At 42.9% G+C, this 25,204-nt stretch overlaps 2 protein-coding genes across 3 annotated transcripts in view; one reads left to right on the top strand and one right to left on the bottom strand.

The window, feature by feature from the left end:
• Positions 1-6,064, top strand: part of shtn1 (shootin 1) — a 40,224-nt gene extending 34,160 nt beyond the window's left edge. For both annotated transcript variants that reach the window (XM_035400235.1, XM_035400234.1), the window contains exon 17: positions 5,291-6,064. In XM_035400235.1, the coding sequence (XP_035256126.1) occupies positions 5,291-5,363 (73 nt within the window). In that variant the 3' untranslated portion in view covers positions 5,364-6,064. The remainder of the gene's footprint in view (positions 1-5,290) is intronic.
• Positions 6,065-6,118: 54 nt separating this feature from the next.
• On the bottom strand, positions 6,119-25,004 carry eno4 (enolase 4). Its single transcript, XM_035400238.1, has 13 exons — positions 24,537-25,004; positions 23,964-24,092; positions 20,479-20,672; positions 17,190-17,329; positions 13,810-13,979; positions 12,703-12,831; positions 12,326-12,394; positions 10,544-10,708; positions 9,593-9,718; positions 8,513-8,687; positions 7,820-7,881; positions 6,905-7,022; positions 6,119-6,265 (listed from the first exon to the last, which is right to left on the bottom strand). Exons 1-13 carry the CDS (start codon positions 24,711-24,713, stop codon positions 6,204-6,206), a joined length of 1,716 nt encoding a protein of 571 aa, XP_035256129.1. The 5' UTR covers positions 24,714-25,004; the 3' UTR covers positions 6,119-6,203.
• Between the last annotated feature and the right edge of the window lie 200 nt (positions 25,005-25,204).

Below are 25,204 nucleotides of genomic sequence, written 5' to 3'. Positions count from 1 at the left end.
TGGGGAATAAGGTGTTACGACCGAACAGGCGAAGGAGGCGATGGGGGTAGCAGGGGGGGTGCTGGTGCTCCGGGTTCCCGTGTCGGTTGTCCGAGATTGCGGTGCCAGGCTGTTTCCCCACAATCAGTGGCTTCGCTGACTTGCTTTAAATATGTGTGGGGGGTGTGGGGGGGGGCGGCAAAGATGGCTAAAGAGGAAGGAAGGACAAACCATGTCAAAGCTTTCTTCCTCCACTAAACTTATTTCACAGCTAATTTGTCCCTGACAATGGTCCTAGAGCCCAGAAGCCAGAGGAATAGTGTTAGTGGGGATTATTAGCGGACTAAGGACTAGGAAATGACTGATTGCGTTCTGACAAAGTTTTTTTTTTTTTTTAACCCTTCATTTCCTGAAGGGAAGCGATGCAGGTGAGGCTGAGGGAGGGCGATGTTGGGGACGGTAGCCTGTTGCTGAGAGGCAGGGGCCGTGTGTGAGCTCAGCTCCCACACAGGAGAGCTTACATACAGACGGCCGATCAGAAGAGATTTACAGCCCCGGTCTACATGGACCTCTCCTGTTCTCAGGGGGATGCGTCTGTCCTGCTGCTCTCAGCTCTGTCACGAGTACGACAAAACACATCTCAAATATACTTTCAGCGCTTCGTCTTTCCGTCACACTGACACCACCCATTTCCAGGCTGCTATATCACTTCACACCAATTAGAAGAAATAAATAAGAAATACACAGTCACGAATCACGATTCATTAACAAATTAATTTTGACTTGAATTTTATTTCTATCAACCGAACTATGGTAATCTAAATGAAATAATATGAGGATTTTTTTTTAGGCCAATTGAAATTTTGTTGTAGTGTTATCATTTGTTCATTTGTTTGCGTATGTATTTGAGTGACAAATGATTGCGACCAAATTACAGCCACAGTCGTGAGGAAATCCTGTTTCCTGTGATTCTTGACGCGACTCTCCTTTGCGCAGCTAATGTTTTCTCATATTTGGTACTTGCGGTCCCAGAATTTGGGATTATATGGGTGTGCCACGCTTGTAGTGCTACGTGTCGTCGTTTTAGCGGCTGAGCTAAAGGTGAAACGGAGTAAATTACACGCCCGATTCTTTCTCTCTCTCTCTCTGGGTGCACACTGTGCAGGAGGCCGGTGTTGATCGCTCGCGTTGATTGACAGGTAGTGAACACTCTGTCAATCCGAGCGCGCGGGACAAGACCGCACAATTATCAGGAGCTGCGACCGCTTTCTTGTGCCTCTTTCCCTCCCCCCCCCCCCCCCTCCCCTCCCCCCCCCCGATCAGCCCCCCCCCCCCCATCCAAGCACGGCCGTTCCAGAGCAGCTGCTGTTCACTATTAGCCGATACAATGCGAAAGGATCAGCAATTAGGAAGTGCCTTTTTTTCCCCCCTCCTTCCAGCGGGAAACACTTAATTTAGCATATTTTGTATTTTGTTCGCCATTTCGTTTGTTTTCCGAGCGGAGTAATTGCCTCGCGGGGAGCCGGTGGCCCGCCGCCGCTGGAGTGGCCCTCCTTTACCCACAGTCCTCTGCGTCTTACGCACGTGCTGATTGGAGGACTTTCGCCCCTCGCCGCTCGGCATTCCCCCCGCGTCCGCAGCTGAAGGCGCACGCGGCGCCGATCTGGGGATCGATGTCTTTGCCGCAGACTCTGCGGAGCCGCTGCCGTAAATATTAAAAACCAATATCCAATTTACAGGCTCCGAAAAGGATTGGTGCCGTTTTATAATAATGGAGCTGAGAAATAGGCACGGCCTCAGTCTCCATCACACATGATTAATGTCATTTTTATGCTTGTATGTATATATATATATATATATATATACAGTACACATACACACACACACACACACACACATACATACACACATACATACACAATACAAAGTAGTCCATGTATGTAAATGTTGTTTGAACTAGAATTGTTTTGCTTCAGTCTGACTCATGATTGTAATTCAGTTTTTTTTTCTTGTTCATGATTTGCAATGCTGTTACCCAGCTACAATAATTTTCGATAAAACATGAAATACACAGCTTTCAGAATGTCCGCCATATCTGCATAAATAATATTGTCAAGCAGGTTGATTTTTTTTTACAGGATTCATTCAAAATGTATTTTTCTGTCTTTCATTCCTGTGCTGATTTTTTTTCTTTCATTTATTTAAAAAGCAAGAAAACTATTTCTGACAGAATTTTAAATTCATTTCAGAAGGAGAAATTGCCTGTGGAAATGGAGGACAGATGGAATTCTTGATATCTTTGTATTTTAATGATGGGAATTGGTCATATTTTCCTTTATTTTCCTGTTTTATTCTTGGTGGATGGGTGCAGTTACAATTTTACATCGCTTAAACACTTTTGCTTCTTTTGCTTTAACACTATGCTTTCAGTCCTGTTACTGTTGAAAATGAGGTATGACTCTGCATGTATATGCTTGTATACCATAAATAACAACATTTCAATTCATGCCGACCTTTTGCCAAAACTCAAGATATTTAAATTGAATGGTGAAACCACCACAGATCCAGGGCAGAACCGCGACTCCCCAAACATGAACGGTCCCCCACGGCTAAAGCCAAAAACCGCACCCTACCGCATCATGTCCTGACACGTGCACCCCTGTTTTATTTGGGTGAAAATGGAGCCCTGAATGAGTTAGCCCTAAAACCTCCCGTTCCCCTCTCAGCAACACACCCATACCTGCGCAGAGCCTCCCTCTATCAATGGGAACATCTCACTGTGCACTCTTCCCCAAAGGGCAAGTGCTACTATAAAGGTTGGGCCATTTGCAAAAGACGGTGGTGACTGGTGACCAAACGTCTTTAAATACCAACAAGGATGAATAAGAGGAAAATAAAATTTAAAAAAAGATTTGTACAAAAGAAACTCTTGTCAAGCTTACCCAGTCAGACAAAAGGTGAAGTTCGTTTCATTTGAATACTTTTACAAAAACTCGAAGCGGTCGGGCTGAGTGATACCTCGTTAATGATGCATGTGACTGTTCTTTAATTAAACTTGAATCAGAGTGACTGAAAACAGGAACGACAGAGACAGCTGCTTCATTATGATGAAGCATAAATAACGATTAGGGCTTCTTTTCCGATCTCCTCCCCTCCCACTCCCAGCCCAGCTGTGTGTGTGTTCCTCGCAGCGTCTTTCTAAAGCATAAAAAGCAGCCCACCGGTTCTGTCGCACACAGTATAACAACAGTCCCACCCGGGACACAGACAGACATGCAGGGGGGGGGGGGACACTGTAACTGGGGACCAGTGCGATCTCTTTCTTTCTTTTTCCCCCCTCACAAAGCTTAAATTGCTTCCTTGGAGAACTCTGTATAGTCGGGAGAGGGGCGGGGGGGCGAGGATGTGACACGTTATTGAGCGTCCCGCACAATGAGATCGCTTGTTTGGGTGACGTCGCTCATGAAGGCGCTATTTTGGCGTTCCCCTTTCCTGGCGGCCCCTTCTGAGGTCGACCCGCGTTCTCGTCCGAAGACGGTTTCAGACCCTGAAGAGTTTCCCGAAATAAAACTTGCTTCTAATTGTGTCGGGAGTATGGAATTATATTACAATAACACCGATAAAAAGCAATACACCAATAACACCCCGACCCGACCCAACCCAACCCAACCTACCCACCCCTTCATTTAAAATTTTTTTATTTTTTTTTGGAGAATTACCGTGTTGGTAGCAAGCGTCCCTCTGAATGTGCATCACACAAAAGGGCAGCTGAGATGCTAACAATGAGCCCGCTAAAGAAATACTCCCTCCTGCAGAAATTAACTATTGAAATACTGTCTTTTAAAAGGGTCATTGGGAATTGCTTAGTTATACAGGGTTTTTTTTTCTCTTCCTTTCCCCAGACTGATTCCTTATGCGTCCTTATGTGTCTTCCTCATTCAGCTTATGACTGGTGCTACTCTTTATTATGCCCTCACTGTTTAATTGGAAGGTTAGTGCTGGCAAACAAAATAGGCATATCTTTTTTTTTTTTTTTCCTCTTCTCCAAACAGGTTTTCAGGGAGTAACGTTTTGGGCAAACACAGTTTAACATTCGATATATCTAGTGACAGAATTACGTCGAGTCAGACCAGTGGTGTAATTAGATAGCGGTGCAGTTTGTAAACTGCTTCTGTCCAACACAAATACGCAAACGGCCCCCACCATCCACAGCCCCCTCAATCCCACACTTTATATTCAGAATGGATTGCTTGATTCCAGTTTCACAAAACCCACATGAACTGTTACAGCTAGCTGCCCTTCCCTCCCTACCTTTTCAGAAATGTATGTGATAACTGTGTTTATTAACAAAATAATTATACAGCTGAGAAAGAGCACCAGTTTTTTCTTTCTTTCTATTTTTAGCTTCCATTCACTGTAATCTGTATAATATTATTTGACAACATAAGCATGTCCCCAAGGGACATTATTTAATTAAAATTATAAATGACGTACAAGACGCTGGGTAGAAGTAGCAATCTGCATTTTCTGACAGCTGTATGTCGTATGTATATTACAATGTACTTCACTTACCTTCTTCTAACCATATTAGTTAAGTGTAATTGACTAAATTGACGCATATGAGGTGCTAATGCTAATATTTAAGCAAGCACAAGACCATTTTAACAATGATAACATCAGCAAAATGGTAAATTCATTTTTAATACGATAAATAACACGCAGAACCTAAAACTGAAAAAATTCCCATTAAGCTACAAAGATGCGTTTTGTAGTTTCCTGTTGCATTGCATGCTTCAGTATGACTTCAAGGCTGCAGTTTATCAGGGTAGCAGCCACAGAGACTGAAAAGACACAGAGAACCTCATCGCACGAATGGCGTGCATTACTCCAGACGAGTACTTACTAGAGATGGAATGCTTACTCCTGTCGTTTAAATATTTTAGGTTCATTTTAGGTATTATATATATATATATCGTATAACATTTTAGGTATCTGTTTGCCAACCAGTCGCCTAATGAGTGCTACGGGCAACCTGAACACATGCAAATGAAATGGTTGAAATAATTTTAGGTCATGGCTAATGTACGAGCTGTGGTCACTGGCTAATGACTGGAATTATCACTGTGGGTGTAAACACTGGTCGCAACTCTTCCCCCCCCCCCCCCAAACAGGCCTTGGCAGTGTTCAAACGGACACGTCTACTCACCTGCTCGGTGCTAATAACAGTTACTAACGGAAACCGTCCTATTTGGACTGTGACACCTTTGCTCTTGGTCACTTTTCTGAGATGAATATTTTTTTTATGTTGCAGGGAGACTCTCACGCCTGCCTCCACAAACGCTGACTCCAATGGGAAAGGCCACGGGACGCTCGGTGAATCCTGAAGGTCAGAAAAACAAAGACTGTTCCAGCTGCTAAGCAGCATCGGTATACAAAAAAAAATACTGAATATTTACACGGCTTTTATAAGAAATACATGGACAGTTCTGAGACAGCTTATGTTGACGTTTAATCAATCTCTATGCAGAATTTTTGGTGAGATTTTCCTCAAATCTAAATTGAATAGATTTACTTGAAATGTGTCCCTTTAAAGTTTTAATGCAGAGATATCACACAGGTGGTTACATGGAAAATTGAAATGCCAAGTATAAATTTAATTAAGGTAAATTAACATTTCCCTGTTCTGATTTACTGGTTCCATTGTTTACAGCATCAAAAAGCACTCCTTTAATCTATACTACTATGTGTATGTACATGTGTGTGTGCACATGCATGCATGCATGTATGCATGCATTCATGTATGTGTGTGGTTTAAATGGGTATATCCACAGTCAAAACATATAAAACATATGTTCCCCAGTGTACAATTTTACTTAAAATAGAATTACACAAATATTTTCAGTATTATGTTATATATTTTTATGTTTAGTTCAGTTCTGTTTGATCTGAACTCAGTTGGGAGGCATTAGTATTGTATTCTTTTTTGAAATGTATATTTTGTGCAATTTGTTTTAATATTTTACTGGTTTTTTATAGCATTAACCTTATAGATATTATGTTTGCATTTAAAACTAAAGAAGCCACTGTATGAACACATTCATTTAACACCAAAAAAACGCTTGCATTAAATTACTTGCAATTAATAGATAAATTGTAATAAATTCTAAAAGTTGTCTGGCAATAAAATAAGGTGATTTGTGGTGACTGTCGTTCTTTCACAAACGCTAGGTAGATGACGGCTCTTCTGCTTCTCCAACAGCAAGCGGAAACGCACATTTTCCTGAACCTGCAAGCAAGGAGATTGAAAAGTAGATTTTTTTTTTTTTAGAAGTGAAGTGAAAGAGCAGAAAAGATGAGATGCGTTCACATAATCACAACTAGCTACGCGCAGAGCTGCTCGATTCACAGAGGAACGGGTTTTGAATGTCTGACTCGTTCTCAGGTTACCCCCCCCCCCCCAAAAGTATTTCCTTCAGAAGAGAACCATAAAAAAAAAAAAAAAACTAATATTCCACGTAGTTACTACAACAGTATAGCACGCAAGACACCCTCCTCACATGCGATTGGTGCATAAGTTAATCCTTTATTTTATATAAAGATGAACTCGCCTCTCTTGTAACTGTGTGCAATGTCCTTGTCCTTTTTTTTAAAAATGTGTAATTAGGCGCCCAATTAACAGGCCCAAGGTACGTGTTTCCACCCCGTTCCTTCCCCTGTGATTCCTGACACTCTGCTTCTTTCAGCGAACCAGAGAGAGAGAGAGAGAGAGGAGAGAGAGAGAGAGAGAGAGACACGCATTCTCACCAGCCCGGCAATTTCTGTCCCTTCTCTGTGGGCTTTGTCTGCCTCTTTTCTCTGGGCTGAAAAGACAGAGAGAGACAGAGAGAAAGAGAGAGAGAGAGAGAGAGAGAAAAAGCCGCCATACCCAGTATCCCCCGCTGGGCCAAGTCTTCCTCTATAGAAATCAGACGGTTGTATTTAGGCAGCCTCTCTCCATGATACAGACCTCCCAGTTTGACAAGTTTAACACCCAGTCCTACAGCCTGTTGGGAAGTGAGGGGGGAGAGGGGAGGGGGGGGGCACACAATGACGGGGGGGGGGTTTTTACCACCACACACAGAAACTCAACATGCGACCACATAATTCACCACCAGGCCCGCGTCATTCCAACAAACTGAAGAAAGGGAATCGGCGAATGCGTGCGCGACTGCAATTCACAGCATTACAGTCACAGTCTAAATAAACACACAAAATGAAGCAATTCGCCGGTTGCAAATTACAGTACGGGTACAGTCTGCTGCAATCACATTTTCTGACCGCGCACATTCTGTCACACAGCAGAGGAGTAACAATGGGCACAATTAAGTGGTTGTTGGGGCTAAACAATCCCAGTAACATCCTGGTAGCCTTACAGTAGATGAGCCATTTTCACAGAAAGTGAAAAAGACCCTGATTTGAAGAGACACGCAGTTTGGACACTAATCCAGTGGAGTGGGAGGAGGGCTCCAGAGTTTTTCAGTTCTGAACACGTTCAAGCTTTTTGCACGTTCCATTTATTTCAAGCTTCAGCTTGATGTGGGCTCAGATATTGCCGGTGGTAAGCATCGGTAATCAGCTGTGTGATGAATGAGGACCTTTCAAACAGTTTAACATTTTGCCGACTGCACTCCGCTTTACAAATGTTCTTCCAGATTTAGCCGTATTAATGTACTTTTAAATACCATTTTCCCCGCTCAAGACAGAATTGAGAACACAACCGTGCTGAGAACAGCAGCGAGAGGTTAAAATGAAAGGTGCAGAACGGGGTTAAAATGAAAGGCAGCGTGTGACCACGCCTCACCAGGTCAGATAGAGAGTCATCACACCCTTCTCCGTTTGTTGTTCCCACTACAGTCACTGCGCCTTAAAGTGAGAATACACAGGGAAAATGCTCCAGTTAAAAATATAAAATAGGTCAATTTGTTTCATTGAGTATTTAATTTTAATATAAATGCGCAGTAAAACGTCCAGTGTTAATTCAACTCTAACAGAGTATGTGAGTCCAATATGTACTCTGTCATTGTTGATTTAACACTGAACGTCAAACACAGCTCAATTAACATCGTGAAAACATACAAATTCCACAGTGCATCTTTTTTTTCCCATTGACTGATCTGGCATGAACATTTAACAACTGATGCACACTGTAAATGCATATTCTCATGAGATTAAGCATCACACATGCCCTATTTTTTTTCTCTCTGCAATTTTGTTCTGTAGTTTTTCATGAGACCTGAAGACATGCATCCAGTCTTATACTCTAAAACAAACTGAACGAGGCAAATACACAACAGTTGCTGTTAAAATCTTGATTTAAAAAACTGCTTTTTAAACAACAGAGAAATCACAAAACGACAAAAAAATTATGACTGAGTAAGAGTAAGCAAAGGCTTAAATAGTGATTTAGTATAGTGATTTAAATAGTGTGGGGGACGTGTGTTTGTGGGATGTACCAAGCAAATGTAAAGATGGCGCACTCTGAGGCCTAGCTTACCATCCAGTTGCCGGGCGACCTCGATCAGGTCTGTGACCGTGACCTCGTTGGTCTGCTTTAAAACGAACCCCCTGATCCCGGGTGGGGTGTGGGCACCCTCAGGTTTGGACACAGCTTCAGACAGCAGACACGTCTGCCCCAGGACACTGCTGAGCCTCTCCCACTGCTCCTGGTCCTAGAGCAAGTTTCACCAAGTTTTCATTTCTGTCCTTAGTTGAGTTTGGATCATTCACCGTTATGCTTGGGGAAAGTGTACGTACGCTTTAAATTGCCTGGATAGATGTTTAGCATTGAGTGAAAGGGCGTGGTATTTTCAACTTTTTTGATCCAGGCACCTCTGAACAGGCTCAAAAAGCATTCAGGGGACCCCATCAGAAGTTCTGCTTTTTAAAAAGGTTTTATATTGTAAAATATCTTCTTAAATCTGTATAAAGCCGTTGCATATCGAGTCTGGGGCAGGGACCCCCTACTGTCCGTGTCCCCCCCCGTTTGAAAACCCAGGGTATATGAGGTGTGCGTACCACCTCTATCACCCCACAGTTCTGTTTCTGTGCTTCAGTAGCTTGCATTTATAATCTCCTGCTCTTTAGTCTTTTTTTTTTGGGAATATAAAATCACTTTCAGTAAAAAAAATTTTTTTTAAATAAAAAAAACCACTCTCTAAATGTCTGGGTTGGCTTAAAAACACTTAATGCTGAGCCGGGCAGTTGTCACGCAGTTACACTCCACATCCATCATAGACGGCGACGAGCGCTCGCGTGCGTTACGTGGTCAGGACTTCGCAGTGGGCAAACGGAGAGAGTCGGGGCTAAACATTACATTACAGGCATTTAGCAGACGCTCTTATCCAGAGCGACTTACACAACTTTTACATAGCATTTTACATTGTATCCATTTATACAGCTGGATATATACTGAAGCAATTTCGGTTAAGTACCTTGCTCAAGGGTACAACGGCAGTGTCCTACCCGGGAATCGAACCTGCGACCTTTCGGTTACAAGCCCAGTTCCTTACCCACTGTGCCACACTCCGTCCGTGTAAGCGAAGCTGCGGAGAGAGCGTGGTGTTTCTGGGCTCACCTCTTTCCGTAGCGGGTCAATGAGAGCGATGAGCGCCGGGTATTTGGCTGTCAGGAGCTCGTACAGTTCCACCAGCTCACCGGGAGACCTGGGGGCTCCGGTCACTGCGTCGTATTTCCCTTTTTGCTGCGATGGGAACGCAGGAGATACGGTGTCATTTAACTGTGGAGAGCCCGAATGCGTTCAACAACTCACTATGCTCCAAAAAGACAATCCCAGGATTAGATCTGTGGTGCCAAAAATATTGAAACCTGGTGCTCCAAATATCTTAGTCCTGCCTAAAATGTAACTACGACATTCTTCAGATAACATCCTAATTCAAAAATGCTAATTAATTTTTAAATGCTTTTTTGGCTTTGCAGATTTCATTTCAAAGAGTCACAAGAGTCACATCTAAGACACAGTAAATTACCTTTTGTGTGTTTAAAAAAAAAATACTTTAAATATAATGATCAAATCTCTAAAAGTTTAAAGACAGATCTACTAATTGCAAATGAAACGCATCTTTTCTGTATTGCTGTTTTTTCTGTGTTGTAATAATCTCTTAACAGTTTGCAGTCACAATTCTAATACACTACAATAGTGTATTAGAACCATATTAAACATATTTCAAGACAGTTTTTTATAGGGAGGCCTGGCTTTTCTGAATTCTGACTTTTTTTTCTTGCAGTTGTGAATTTATTTCTCCGTAATCACGAGTGTTCCATGTAAAACAGGCCCATTGCGAGAACAAAGTCAGGACTCCCAAGAAATCAAACTCGCAGCTGCAAGGGAAGAAAAGTTAGAATTCCGAGAAATAAAGTTGCAATTAAGCCAAAAAACGTTTTTTTCTGGAAAAAGGGCTTCCGCAGATTTCTCACACAGGAACAAAACAAAAAAAAATACAAAAAAAAAAAATACTCTACTTACTATATACTATACAATACTATAAAAATACTCGACTACACTTACGTAGTCCATTAGCTCATGCGCGGCGCAGTTTATCGCCAAATACATCACGTCCCCAAGTGCAAAACCCAGGTTGCTGGCGGCCTCCGTGATCAGGTCTAAAGGCTGTTCAGGACGGTCGTATCCAACCGCTAGAGCACCAGAGTCAGACACTGCGTTCAACACAGGCTGAAAGAGAGAAGACAGAAAGCCATGCTTTTCAATGACTGATTTTCACAAATAATTCTGGGAATGTTTCTTTTACTTGTATTTTATTTCTTACATTATGATCAGTACATAATGGTAGCTGTCCATCATCTCCGGTGGCCGCTCGGAAACTAAGCCAGATGATAGTAGCAATGATTTTTTTTTTTTTTTCTTTTAAATCTCAAAGTTGGATCATAAATGCAAGTTCACATTCCAAAGTGATGAAATTTTTTTAAATGAAATTAGTTTGGGTGGAAACATCTTTATATAGGGGTTACAGCTATTGAAGCATACTGCTCATGGCGCTTGGTTAACATGAAGGCCATTGTACTGGAGGTGGTGGAGGTCATCCTCAACTTTATCCTTTTTATCGGAAGACTGCTTTCTAAGCAAATGGCATTCGGCTTCACATTCACATTTGTCAAAAACATACTTTCCTTCCAGGGTTACAGATCACCGCATAATGGCGCATAATACAATATCGGAGAGTGAAAAAAATTCAAAATTCAAAAGCCGGCATTTTCCGTTAAATCTCGCATTCACCGTACAGAATAGCTGAAAATCCATCCCAAAATGATGTGCGGAACACATGCCGCTAGCTCTTAGAAATTTCATTTCGCCAAACCCCTCTATTATGGCATTAACTTACATTACACATAAAGTATTCGCTAATGATGATGTCATTGACTCTTTGTCTAATGCTGACATTCACTGCTGGCAGAAGTAAGCCGGCACTGATTCACCCTGTCACAATATGGAATGGAAAAAAAGATCATAATTCTTTTGTGTTCTTTAAAGGGGAGCAATTTACTATCTGCTCCCTGCCATTTATTTGCAGGTCTATCACAGCGGTTAACAGTAGATCAGCCCACCACTGAACTATACTACCCTTAAAATTCAATTCTGACGTCTTCATTTCTACGGGGGAAAGAAATGTATGGGGAAAATCCGCGTTCAGAAAGTAGTCCTTCTCAGAAATTCCAAAGTCCTCCAACAGTATTTTTGTTCCAATCCTTGTGGATTTTTTGCTAATTCTTCAACCAGGAGGAAGAAGAAAGAAACAGACTTTTCCGGGTCGAAGGGGCACATGGCAGGGCTGTTACGTTCAGAACCCCCTGGACTTTCCACCTCTGATTTTTATATACAGGACCAAGTTGTGTTGATGTATTTTTTTATTTAAATGCCAATCGGATTCAGGAGTGTTAAGGGCTATCCTGTTGGCACTGGCAGACTCAGGATTCAGTTTTTTCATGCACAAAATGTGGTGACACGTCTTAGGTAGATTTTTGTTTTTCTTAACTATGGGACTCATGTGATGTATCAAATCGAGACAGGATACTCAGCTTTAGACCTAAAAAAAAAACGTGATTTAGTGTTTATTACCCCTTTAAAACTTCTCTAATACATCCAGCGTAACTCACAGCAGTGCTTATTCAGCAACATGTATGAACATAGGTTACGACAAAGAATAATGCTACCGTTAAAGGTCGCATCTGCTAAGTTAACTGTGTAAAAACACCGTGTGTTTTTTAACAGTGGCCTAGAGGCAGCATATGAGAATAAGTGTGTGTCAGGGAAAATCTTCACAATATATCTTACCCCTGTTTTTGATGCTGCATTCACCATCCGTGTTATTTCCCTTTGAAGCTCAAGGACCATCGCAAGGAACTGTGTGGCAGATGGAGCGGCAGATTATATAAATGTACCCAAGAGCTCTTTAGAGATTTATACTATAAGGCACCGCAGCAAGGACTGATACTGCGGAGGATATGTTCTTTAATGTTTAGAAACAGCAAATAAGTGTAGGCATTCTCAAGGATGACTTTTTTTAAAGAAGTATTGAAAATTTGAAATAGTATCATAAAAAATAAAAGATGAGCATGAATGAAAGATTCAAGTCCATGCCGAAAAAAGAGAAAAGAAATCTATTTGCAACACTGAACCGAAGCGCACAGGAGGTAATAAAGTGACCGTACTTGTTTGACCGTTTGTCCAGCTTTAGGGATGACAATGACCTCTTCCATGAGATTAAGCTTTCCAGGCGACAGTTTGCCACAGCTCAGAAGTGTCACCATGGGCAGCGGCATGTGAATCTCACCTGAGAACTTGTGAAAGAAAACAACCAAATCAGCTTCAAAAGGATGTCATTTTGTCTTTGAGAAGGGCCATGAAGTACAAGTGGCAAAGGAGAACTGAGCAAAGCAGAGCAGCCACACCTCACCATCCTGAATACAAACACAGGTATGTTCAATTTAATCAACCGATGATTTCACAGAGGATAATCTCCCATAGAGTAGGTCCTTAAAGGACAACATACAACACTGTACATCAAGTGAGAAACAGTGATTTAATTTAATATGCACTTACATTTAACTATGGAATTTAGCAGCTGTCAATTCAACGTAGAATCAGTTCACTTGAAGCTAGTGAACAAAATAGATACGCATCGCAGTTCCAACGGTGAATGAGTTCGGTGGTTCTGTAGCTGCACTCATAAGCTTCAAAGGCAAGGTCAAAGTCAGCCATCACTTAATAGTATTGAGTAGTCATCTTCACCCCATCTTCATGTTAAAGTGCACCTTTCCTGTCGAGCGGGGGTGTCTTTCAAGGAGACGATGCCCGTGTCCACAGAGCAGAAGCAGTCACACACACGTGGGGTCTGAGAGGCATGAAACTGACTGCAGCCATAAGTAACGGCTTGCTCAGTCACCACTTTCTCATGGAATAATAGTCCTGTATTCCTCCTGCAGAATTCCAGACAAGCACTAGGCCATAGTACAAACAGGCTGTGCTGACCTTCCTGTGGAAGCCCTTCACCCTTTGTGCAAAAGTTTCTATTTTTTAAATTGACTATCTGGATGTAATGCATCAACAAAAAAACGATGAACATTAAGCAAACTTTGCATCAACAAATATGTTTTTTTAGTTACATATCTGTTGATGCACTTGGATAGTGAAAAACATGACACCCCCCCCCCCTTCCCCTTTTTTTCAGGGTATGCATATGGTACATCAGTTAGGACGTGTTGCACTATGATAGTTTCATGCCATGTGCTGCATTCATATGCTGAGAGGGAACTGACCTGTTGGTGCTTGAGAGCTGTGATATGCTGGTACAGGGGGATGCCCCCCAGCTCCGCCCCAGCCTTGGCCACAGCCAGGGACACTGTCCCGATGGCCGTGCTTCCTGCTAACACAGGCACCGGGGGCTCTGGCGGTGGGACAGGTTTATCTGTGCTGTTGGCCTTCTTCCCTGGGAAGAGGAACAACAGTGGGCTCTTTTTTAATCACATCCATACTCCCGTGGTGCACACCTTTCAAGAGGAAACTGCATGTTGCAGACATGGAGGACGGAGTGTAGCACAGTGGGTAAGGAACTGGGCTTGTAATCGAAAGGTCGCCGGTTCGATTCCCGGGTAAGGACACTGCCGTTGTACCCTTGAGCAAGGTACTTAACCTGCATTGCTTCAGTCTATATACCCAGCTGTATAAATGGATACAATGTAAAAAGTTGTGTAAGTCGCTCTGGATAATAGCGTCTGCTAAATGCCTGTAATGTAATGTAATGTAATGTAATGATGATGTAGTGCCTCTTGCTCTTCGCTACCGTTACGATCGTCTTGCTGAAATCTGGGAGTGAACAGAGCCATTTAAAAACGTAACGGTATCAGCAGCACGATCAGTGCAGCCAATGCTGGCACAGGCCTGTTAACTCTGTTTAACAGGGTGCCGATCCCCAGCCATTCCAGGTGCCGGGTTTTCCTTCTCTCTCCCGAAGCCTTGGCCTTCAGAACCACGGACAGCGGCCGCGCCTACAGGAACACACGGCTGAGGACGACTGCCCGTGTTGCATGCGTCTGATGTGCACCGAAGCCGGCCGTGCCCTTCGAAGTCACGGCAATGGACGCAGATGCTGGGTAAGGCGCTGCTTGTGAAATACCCCATTGTTATACTCCCCATACGTTCCATCTTTATCTTCTGCATATTTCTTATAGGTGTATGATTGTGTGTTCTTCAGTTCTGGGCATTTACACCCATTTCTGATCAGGACAAAGGACCACAATGGCATTTTTGCCCAGTGCAGTGTACAGCCTGTTTGTGTGTCACAGAAGGCTATTTGGACATTGTAAAGGAAATAACAGCAATGAACGTTACAAAATATTATGTCAATGCTGAGCGCAGACACCTTAGTGCTAAAGGCTAGTCTATTCGTTTTGAACTGGGAGAAATAGTCCAAAAACACCTCTCAATTGGAATCTGTTAATCAATGTGAGTGACAACACAATTTGGGCTGAGCAGGGTTCATGGATTTTCATATTTTATCAAGTGCATTGAGTGTAATTAAAGAAAAGATCATTCAACACTGCACAATGTGATTGAATTTTTCAACGTTGGAGAAAGGTATTACGCATTTAAGATGACTAAATCCTGAGGGAGTCTTGGTTTGCCCCTTTTCAACATTATTAGGAATTTTTTAATACCTTTCAACCTTTCAATCTTCAGAGTCACAGTGCTTCTAATGTGGAACTCAAGGACAGACTTCAAAGTTTTTTTTAGGACGTTATTAATACACGAAAAGTCTTATTACAGATTTTACTTGAAAAACCTTGAAGCAACATTTTTTGACTTCAAACCTGCAGTGCTCTAAAACTGTAATCAGTTCATCAGGGAGACTGTTCTTCTGATAACCGAATGTGAACAGATCTTTCTGCGGCTGGTACAAGTGACTTGATCTCGTATACGTAATTTCAACATATTACCCAACAATGGTTTTTAGCAGCGACATTTACTTAAAATGTTCAAAAATGTTTAACATGTTCATGGTAATTGGCAATAAACTTCTGTTGGAACTTGCCTTTTTGAGTTTTCATAGCTAAAATCAGAGAGCAGTTTGTCGAAACATTTGTTTAACAGGTGTTCCAGACGGTACGGTTTTGGCTCACAATTAAGGATTAAGTTAAAGAAACGGTTGGTCTAAGTAGACTAATTTTATGGATGCCACTAGTGCATCGTTAATAATGTTTGGCTCGAAAGAATGCAGATTTCTCTTTCGCAGATGCTGTCGTATAGTATGAACAAATTGGCTTTTGATGGAACAACAGGCACAACAGGGGAAGCACAACATAACACGATGATGAGAACGGGCCATTCAGCCCAACAATGCTCGCCATTTTCCTGACCAAGTTGTATCTAGTGCTCTGATTACCTACAGGCGTATCAAGCATGGTCTTCAAAACCGCTAGAGTTTCTGCCTCTACTACATGACCTGGCAGGCTATTCCACACATTGACTACTCTCTGCATGAAAAAATGCTTCCTAACGTCTGTGCAAAATTTACATTTTTCCTAATTTCCATTTAGGTCCCCTTGTTATATTGCCATGCTTCCAGTCCACTGGTATTTCTCCAGTTTCTAAAGACAGTGCTTGTATTTTTGCATAGACTGCGTTGTTGCTGTTCTCGTTTGTGTTAGTGTTAATCAGTTTAACCTTCAGGGTCCAAGTTGAACTATGCGGTTGTTCCCTGCACTCGGACCGGTACTTCTCTCTAGGGTTTTCGTCATACTTGTTCCTGGTTGTGGTTATACACTTTGTTGTACGTCGCTCTGGATAAGAGCGTCTGCCAAATGCCTGTAATGTAATGTAAAAATGTCTGCCAGTGGTTTAAAGATGATCTCACCTAACCATTTGAGTACTCTTGGGTATGTGCTATCAGGGCCTGCTGACTTATTTGTCTTCAGTTTATGCAATTTATCCAGTACTTCTTTATCCTCTATATCAACATCTGCAAGACATTCTGAGTACTGCATATGCCTTCCAGTCAATTAGTAACCTCCTCTCTAGTAAAACTCTCAACAAAATAACTAGATAAGGCATTGGCAATATCCTTATTCTTATAAACCAATCCTCCTTCTTTATTCCTGTGCCCCTTATGTACTCATTGACTTTCCTTTTCCTACAATAGCATTGAAAAAAAAATGTTTAGGAGTTTTGCATCTTGGCTATGTGGAGCAAGAACTGCCTTTACCAAGCTCATCTGTGAGCGACTGCTGTGTCCTGATTATATGAGGGAGCTGCCTGATCTTATTTGAACTATTTAAATAAGCATATGTATTTAGAGTCCACAGGCTCCATGACTTTGTCCTCAATAATGGCTATGATACATTGCCAGGCTTAGCTTAGTTAGATTTCTCCCTATGAATCAGAGAGGTAATAAATAGCTGTAACATGGATGCAAGTGTATATACAACGATTTGAACTGTGCTTATATGGGGCATAAATAGCCACAAAATGAGGGTTTCACAAAATTCAGCACTTTCAATCACTTTCATTGCCCTTGAATTTTCCACAGTCAAAATCAAGCACTTTTAAAGGTTTTTGAGAATCCGCACAGAACAGGCCATGGGTCCATTTCACAGTTCCACCACGCGCTTTTGGAGAATCTACAGCGAGATACGTATTTTACCTTTTTCCCCTCCCTTTTTATCTTTTGTAGCGGTAATGGTGGGAGAGGCTGGCTCGGGCACAGGCTCATCGGACTGCTGGTCTTCCTTCTCCCTGCTCCGTCGCTCCTGGTCCTCAAGGAAGCGCGCCATGTAGAAATCACTGCAGCACAAAAACACCCGGCCCTTACCTCCAAAACATACATTACATTACAGGCATTTAGCAGGCACTCTTATCCAAAGGGACTTGCGCAACTTAAAAAAAAAAAAAAATAAAATTTTTACATTTACATTGTATCTAATTATACAGCTGGATATATAACTGAAGCAATGCGGGTTAAGTACCTTGCTCAAGGGTACGACGGCAGTGACCCTGTGACCTTTAGGTTACAAGACCTACACCTCAACCCGTTATGCTGCACTGCTGCCCTAAAGCATAAGGGGCTGTCACAAACAACGTGCACAAATTATATTCATAAAGAGAGCCAGCTGCTGCGAGGGATTACTTCATCCCGTTATTTTTCACCTTTGGATCACCGAAGAACAGACCTTCAAAACCCATATTCTATTTCAAGACTCCCATGCAGATCTTAGCGCCTAATCACAAAAAAAAAAAAGGGATAAAAATGTATTATGAAATTTGACACTGCTACTGTAAGACAGGATGCCCGGAGGACGAAGACCTAGTTCCTAAAAAAAAAAAAATGCTCATCTCTTGGACCCTGAGGGATAGCCCCACATAACAGCCTTACATAAGACCCCTAAGGAGTTTTCAATAATTCAATGTAGACATAACCCTTCAACTCTAATTGGCTCAAATACATCACATGGAGAGGGGGGGGGGGGGGGTCAATCAAAACACAACACGGTGAGTACTCACATAAAAAATGTGTCCGCGGCTAAAGTTAACTGAGTGGGATCTGCTGCAGCCGGTTTTCCATTACTTGTTCCAAACACTGTGTTGGAAAATAAGTTTGCCACAAGTATCTCCTTTCAGATAGGGTTATCAGAAGAACATGAGAAGTGAGAAAGGCTCAACGAGGAGCCCTGATGCTAGGGTAATAGGCACTGTAATGACAGAAAATGGGCTTCGAGAGCACGAACCTGAGTGGCAAAGCCAGTGCTTGTGTGTTTCTGTTTAGATTTCGTCCTTTGGGTCTCAAGTCAGGTACGGACATAAGCACTCTGACCCATTTCTCCAGCCTCATTCTCTCTCTCTCTCCCTCCTTCACGGTGCAATAGTGCGTTATATTCCACAAGGTGCGCATTACCTGCACAACCTGCCGATTATGCGTCGCCCCCATAGAAACTCCCAGCCCCGGTTGGCACTGCCACAGAATTCGCCCTGAACTCCGACTCACAGCAATGCCAACCTTTATTAGGGCAGTAACCGTTTGTTGTTAGTCTTCAGTCTTTTGAAAAAAATCTGTATTTTATTGGAAGTTCATTATCCAAATTATCATTTATATAAATACTATATTTGTTCACTGCATTTGAAAATAATGTTAAATTACAGAAAATGCAGTGTTACAGTGATTATTTAAAGGTACTCTAGTGTGCAGAGCAACTCTCTCTCTCTCTTGGAATGCACGGAAACTTGCTGTTTACCAGGGAAAGAGTGCTCCAAGCATTTCCAGCCCTGGCACAATGCACACGGCCTTTTGAACCGTAGCAGTGGAATAATGTTAAGAAAGGCTGTGTGGGAGAGCCTTTATCACACATAAATATCAGCTAGAGGGCCTCCAGCCCCCACCCCCTAAAATAGACACAATATGCTTTCCAAGAAAACTATCAGCTCTGGCTTACCTGCATAAGGAACAGACAAGAGGCTGGCCGTGCTTATAATGGAAGCAGTGCATATCCTGAGGTTTCTACATGACTTAATGTGATTTTTTATTTTTATTTTTTAAAAGTAAGGGGGGGGGGGGGGGTGATGTATCATGCTTCTGCCCAAAATGAGCTGATGGGCCCTGGCATTCAGCAGCAGCATCACAGAGCGCTCTCTCTCTCTCTCTCTCTCCCCCTTTCTCTGGACCTCTCTCTCTCTCTCTCTCTCTCCTCCGCTCGCCCCGCTACACACTCAGCAGCACCGCAAAAATTCAGCCTGGCTGCGTTTGAGCACACGTGGTCATGTGACCCCCCCCCCCCCCCCCCAGTCTCCCTGAGCATGTAGGTCAGCAACCCAAATGCGGTAAAAATGGCAACAATGTATAGGCTCCAGATGTGACTGTACGTGTGTGTGTACTCATGCAATAGCTGGGAGGTGAAAAAAGAAGGCAGATAATGTTGGCCACTGTGTGGGCACATGGAATACAGATAGGGACTAAGGTGAAATGAATGAAAAAAACAAATTAGTTTGAAAATGTTTATGATTAAAAAAAATGTTTCGGCAGAATATCTCAAAACTGCATAATATAGTCTTATGTCCAAAAAGGAAAATAAATGCCAAAAAAAAATTTGTGATGTAATTTATCCATTTCGTAAAGATGAGAAATCTTTTTTTTTCAACAACAAGGTTTTTCAATTGAGCAAATTACATAATACTAAAATAGTCTAATGTCAACACAGCGAGAAAAACGAAAAAACAACAACAAGCTCAAAGTATATGAAACCCGTATATTCGGCTGCAGTGAAATGCAAATACGTTTGACCCGTTCTTGAACCTGCTCTTAACGAGATGATGCGTCGGCACGGTTACTGTCAGCCACTGGAATGCTATTAATGCTGGCTTCACAGCTGCCAGATTCACATTAGCGCACGAGCCACTGGGAGGAGACGCAGGCAGGATTAAAGTTTGATGACTTTCATCTCACCAATCTCACCAATGAGATCTCCTCTCACCCACAGGCTCTAATCAGATAATCCCGCAGCAAGCCAATGGGAGTTGACGTAGATGATTCAGCAGAGTGTGTAAACACGCTGCATGTTTGTGTGTGTGTGTGTGTGTGTGTTTGTGCATGTGTGCCATTGTTGTTTTAGGCTTGCTCCTCTGGGGGTTTAGGCCAAGGTTGTCTGTGAAGCGTATTGTGACAATTGCTGTGAAATACGCTATATAAATAAAATTTGATTGATTGATTAATTGATTGATTGATTGTGCATCTCTGTGGGAATCCACCAATGATGCTCTCACTGAGGTACATGAGATATATAACTACTTGGCATAAATTACGTTGACCTGAAGGCATTTTAAAAAAATGGTTTCCTACCGATATTCTTGCAACTAACAGGCTTTATTTGCATAGGTTGTACACAAAAACAACTATAGTGTGCCTATTCAATGTGTACACACTGTATATGTGTGTAATAGTGTACCTCAGCACTTTGTCCACTCCCGCTTGGTCACAGGGCTCAAAGCCCTTTAGGACTGGGCAGAGTGATTCATTGATCCAAAGGACCGCAGTCTTCACAGCCTCCTTCCTCCTGTCATTCTCATTCGCAGAGCCTGGGTCATGTGACGCATCCCCTCGGGCTTCGCCGTGGTTGGATATCGCTGCGGATCCGGCACTCTAAACCAAGGCCAACCAAATCAAAGATAAAAAGGTAAGGCAAAAAACACACACACAAATAGATCAATAAATCAATTAGACTTTAATATTGCAATGTAAACAGTTAGAACCGATGAGCAAAATACCAAGTCGAGGTACAAGGTACGGCCATCCCGTTTTATGCACATGCACCAAACTTCTTCCACTTGTCTACCTCCTCATTCCAGACAATATCATAGAACCTATAACGTCCGCCATATTGGATTTTCTGCCATTTCGCTTTTTTTTTAAATTTTTTTTTTTTAAACAATCTTTTTTGTACTTTTCCTACAACGGTTGCCAGATTCTAACCAAATTCCACATGCGTGATATACAGCGTGTGTTAAACTGCGAAGGAAATTTTGAATACCTCAAAAAAAAGATGGCCACAGGACAGTAATTTCACGTCATCTGATCTGCTCCCAAGTTAACATGGCCAAAATTGTGAAACAGTCCCAATTCATTCCCAGTGTGAGAGAGAGAGAGAGAGAGAGAGAGAGAGATATAAAGCCTCGCTCCCAGCCTGCTTCTCCAGCGCGGCGAATGAGCCCAGGCCCTCCGAGCTCCTTCCCCCCTGACTGTGATGCTGACAGTGCCAGGCAGCGATGACACGGTCACCCCTCACTGACCCAAAGCCCGCGGCGCGGTTCGGGGGGGCGGAGAGGCTGAGTTAATATCCACCCCACCCCCACTCCCCCACTCCCCCAGCGTCACCGCCAGCCTCGCTGTTCCCCGTCGCCGCGGATTAGCGTCAGGCGTCCCGCCGCGCCCGCCCCAGAACGGGGCGTGGGAGTAATGCGAGAGCATCGCTCTAAACGCTCCGGCAGCACGCCCCGCCCGCCCGTGCGCCCGCTCGCTGTCCCAGGCTCCTCACCCGCCTGTGTGCCCGCCCGCTCGCTTTCCCAGGCTCCTCACCCGCCTGTGCGCCCGCCCGCTCACTGTCCCAGGCTCCTCAAAACGCCCGCCCGCTCGCTTTCCCAGGCTCCTCACCCGCCTGTGCGCCCGCTCGCTGTCCCAGGCTCCTCACCCGCCCGCTCGCTGTCCCAGGCTCCTCACCCGCCCACCCGCTGTCCCAGGCTCCACGGCGTTGGATCTGAGCGCCGGCCTCCGCTGGCCGAAGCCACACGGGCACCTTCTCTGCGTTACCGAAACCCGTTACCGAACTCTGCGTTACCGAAACCCATTACCGAAACCCGTTACCGAACTCTGCGTTATCGAAACCCATTACCGAAACCCGTTACCGAACTCTGCGTTATCGAAACCCATTACCGAAACCCGTTACCGAACTCTGCGTTATCGAAACCCATTACCGAAACCCGTTACCGAACTCTGCGTTATCGAAACCCATTACCGAAACACGTTACCGAACTCTGCGTTATCGAAACCCATTACCGAAACACGTTACCGAACTCTGCGTTATTGAAACCCACTACCGAAACCCGTTACCGAACTCTGCGTTATCGAAACCCATTACCGAAACACGTTAACAAACTCTGCGTTATCAAAACACGTTACCGAACTCTGCGTCACCGAAACACATACATTTATCGCTAGTCGCTCTGATTTAGTCGCGTGTCCTTCTCTTTAGCTTGGTAGTGCCCTCCATACGTAATGTCACTTCCGATTTTTCCTGAGTGTAGCATGAACAGAAAACGGCAAGGCCTCGGGGTCAGTGGGGTGTCCAATCTCCAACTGCCGTCCTTTGTATTACATACTTTTCTCACAGACCTGAGCATTATCAAAAGTAATACTAATCCTGTGCATTTCCTACAGAATATGGAGGTGGACACAAATGTAATTTAGTTAGTAAAATGGCGAGCATTGTTGGGCTGAACGGCCTGTTCTCGTCATTATATTATATTATGTCATGTTATGTTATGTTGCGTCAGCCATTCTTCACCCAGCTGTTGCGTAGATGGATAGAGCGATACTCCACAGCCAGGGCAATTGTACATAAGCAGCATCCATTGTCATTACTGCAACGTCCTCCATTATCTCAGGAGAGTGCAGACAAGCACGCATGCTCCCGGAAAATGCGTTCTGCCAGCTGAAGCTTCTTCTCACTCCACAGCCTGCCAGCTGGCCTACGCCACAGGCCTTTGCAATGCAGTACACTCACATTGCATTACAGGCATTTAGCATTTAGCAGACGCTCTTATCCAGAGTGACTTTACACAAATTTTTACATCGCATTTACATTGCATCCATTTATACAGCCGGATGTATACTGAAGCAATGAGGGTTAAGTACCTTGCTCAAGGGTACAACGGCAGTGTCCTAGCGGGGACTCTAACCTGCAAGACCAGCTCCTTACCCATTATACTACACTGCCGCCACACTTCATGTGCAGGTTTCTTCGGGTAGCATTCCAGTGCCCAGGCCACCAGAGGAGTGAGTCACTCTTATGCAATGAAATGGGGGTGAAATAACCCTGGTCACCCAAAAACCTACCTGTCTGAGCAGCACTACGGTCAACTAAGCATCACTTATACGCCTCCTAGCCAGCAGAAGCATTGGCAGGGATTTGACGGTGGGCCACGAGCCAGTCGTAGCACCAGTGACCTGTGTCATAGCTCCACAGGAGGCTCCAGCAGCTCATTGTTTTTTAGGTAATTGGAAAAATGCTACCGACTGGACCGCACTTGCCCATTTGCAATTTGTATTCTGTGCTCACATTCGCTGTACGAGTACCACTGGCAAACAAATAAACAGATAGATGACACGTAACCCCAGGTATGTTTTGTAAACAAAATTTGCCAAAACAAGTTAATTGAATATTATATTTCATGTCAGCCTTGAAGCCAATTACATACTGGAAAATTTTGAATAGCAAAATTTTCTAAATAATCCCAGGCTAATTTATGCTGAACCTTTCCAAGTTTCCAAATCTTATGAAGTGTACATGAAGTTGAATATTGAGCTTGGCAATGTTCACTGCAAGAGTAGTTTTGAAATCACCTCTTAGGTACTTACAATGGTTCTTATGCCAGTTCTGTTTACCAAGACAATATATTATAAATGCTTGCGATGTCACTCTGTAGTTGTTGCAGTGTGTCATATGCACGTGGTTAAAACTGCTTTAATGCATCAAGTAATCCTCTAGCACGCTAGAAATAATGCGTTTGCAATATAAACATGCATGCAAGTTAAATGATCTTATGGTAAATAAAATATTAGTTTTTATCTTCAGAACAAATGGAAAAATAAAACATGCTGAAAATCATTGCATACATAATCAACTGGACTATTACAACACAGCCACTGGATTGTTACCTTTTCCTCATTTTTTATTGTGCAGAATACTTCTGCCTTAACTGTCAGTTGACCTTTTCCATCGTATACTTCTTTACCCAACAACCTGCTTATTACAGGGGGTCTTGACAATCTTGAGAAGTAGTTTGCCTGAAAAAGAAAAGACAAGCATAGCGCTGTAGGGTAAAGTAGCACATCCTCCTCTCGCCATTTTGTCATATTTATCCAACAGCATGTTGAGTTAGAGATGGGTGTTATTTTAATTTTAATTAAAAATATTCTTGCTAGCTATGACTAAAACGACGACTGATGTAGGCTACATAAATATGATTTATGAAAGTAGTTAGGTGAATGTGCTGGTCTATTTTAAAGTAAATAATGCCTAAGTTATAAAAGTTACCAGTCCCTTAAATGCCGTTACAACATTACAAGTCACTGGGGGAATAGTTTAAGAAAATATAGGCTACAGCAACAATTCAGTATTTTAAATGTTAGTAACCGACATTACAATTATATGTAGCAAGCACATTATCTAATCTGCAATCAAATTCAGATTTATAAATTAATAAATTAAAGGAGCCACAATTTACTTACCAAATAACCATACACGTCATCTGGCTTCTCGAAAAACATTTCATTCAATACAGCTTCCATCTTCTGGGGAACTCCATTAGCCCTGTAATATTCAACAGCTCTGTTTTTTAAGTCGTAGAATTCTCGGTCTTGCTTATAAATTCTATTGTCGCGACTAAAGTAGCCCTTATAAGACATGATTCGTTTGTTTCTAGCAAGATTGTTAAAGTACACAAAACCAATTGGAAGTATTCTTTCCTGTACTTTTCGACCCCACTTGTTCCTGCTTGTGGTGGTTGCTTGGCAACGCTCCCAAATAATGAAACATCGCGAGAGCAGGCTACTGTTAAAATGTGCCTTTCGTGTACTGTGCCAGTTTGAGAAACAACCTATTTTTCTACAGTCTATGGAAACAACACAAGGGGCTAATTTGTCTACCCACGGTTTATGAGTAACTCTTTGTGCGTGTTTCTGCAGTTAGAATGAAAGTGGGATTGGACGACTGGTAAGTTCGGTAGTAGCAACCACTCGAAGACGGCTGATTGGTAGGAAAGGAACTGGTCGGACGACTCGAATTTGTATGGCCTTCGGGGAAAACGTCCCTTAAATCTGGTCTGGAATGAAATTTTGTAGATATTTTGCGAGCCTAAAATGTTTGTGATGCCGGATGTTGTCTTAGACGCGAGGTT

This window comes from Anguilla anguilla, chromosome 18, assembly GCF_013347855.1.
Source record: "Anguilla anguilla isolate fAngAng1 chromosome 18, fAngAng1.pri, whole genome shotgun sequence".
In the NCBI taxonomy this organism is placed as follows: domain Eukaryota; kingdom Metazoa; phylum Chordata; class Actinopteri; order Anguilliformes; family Anguillidae; genus Anguilla; species Anguilla anguilla.
The sequence above is the reverse complement of the archived record's forward strand: the minus strand, read 5'-3'. Positions and strand labels throughout refer to the sequence as shown.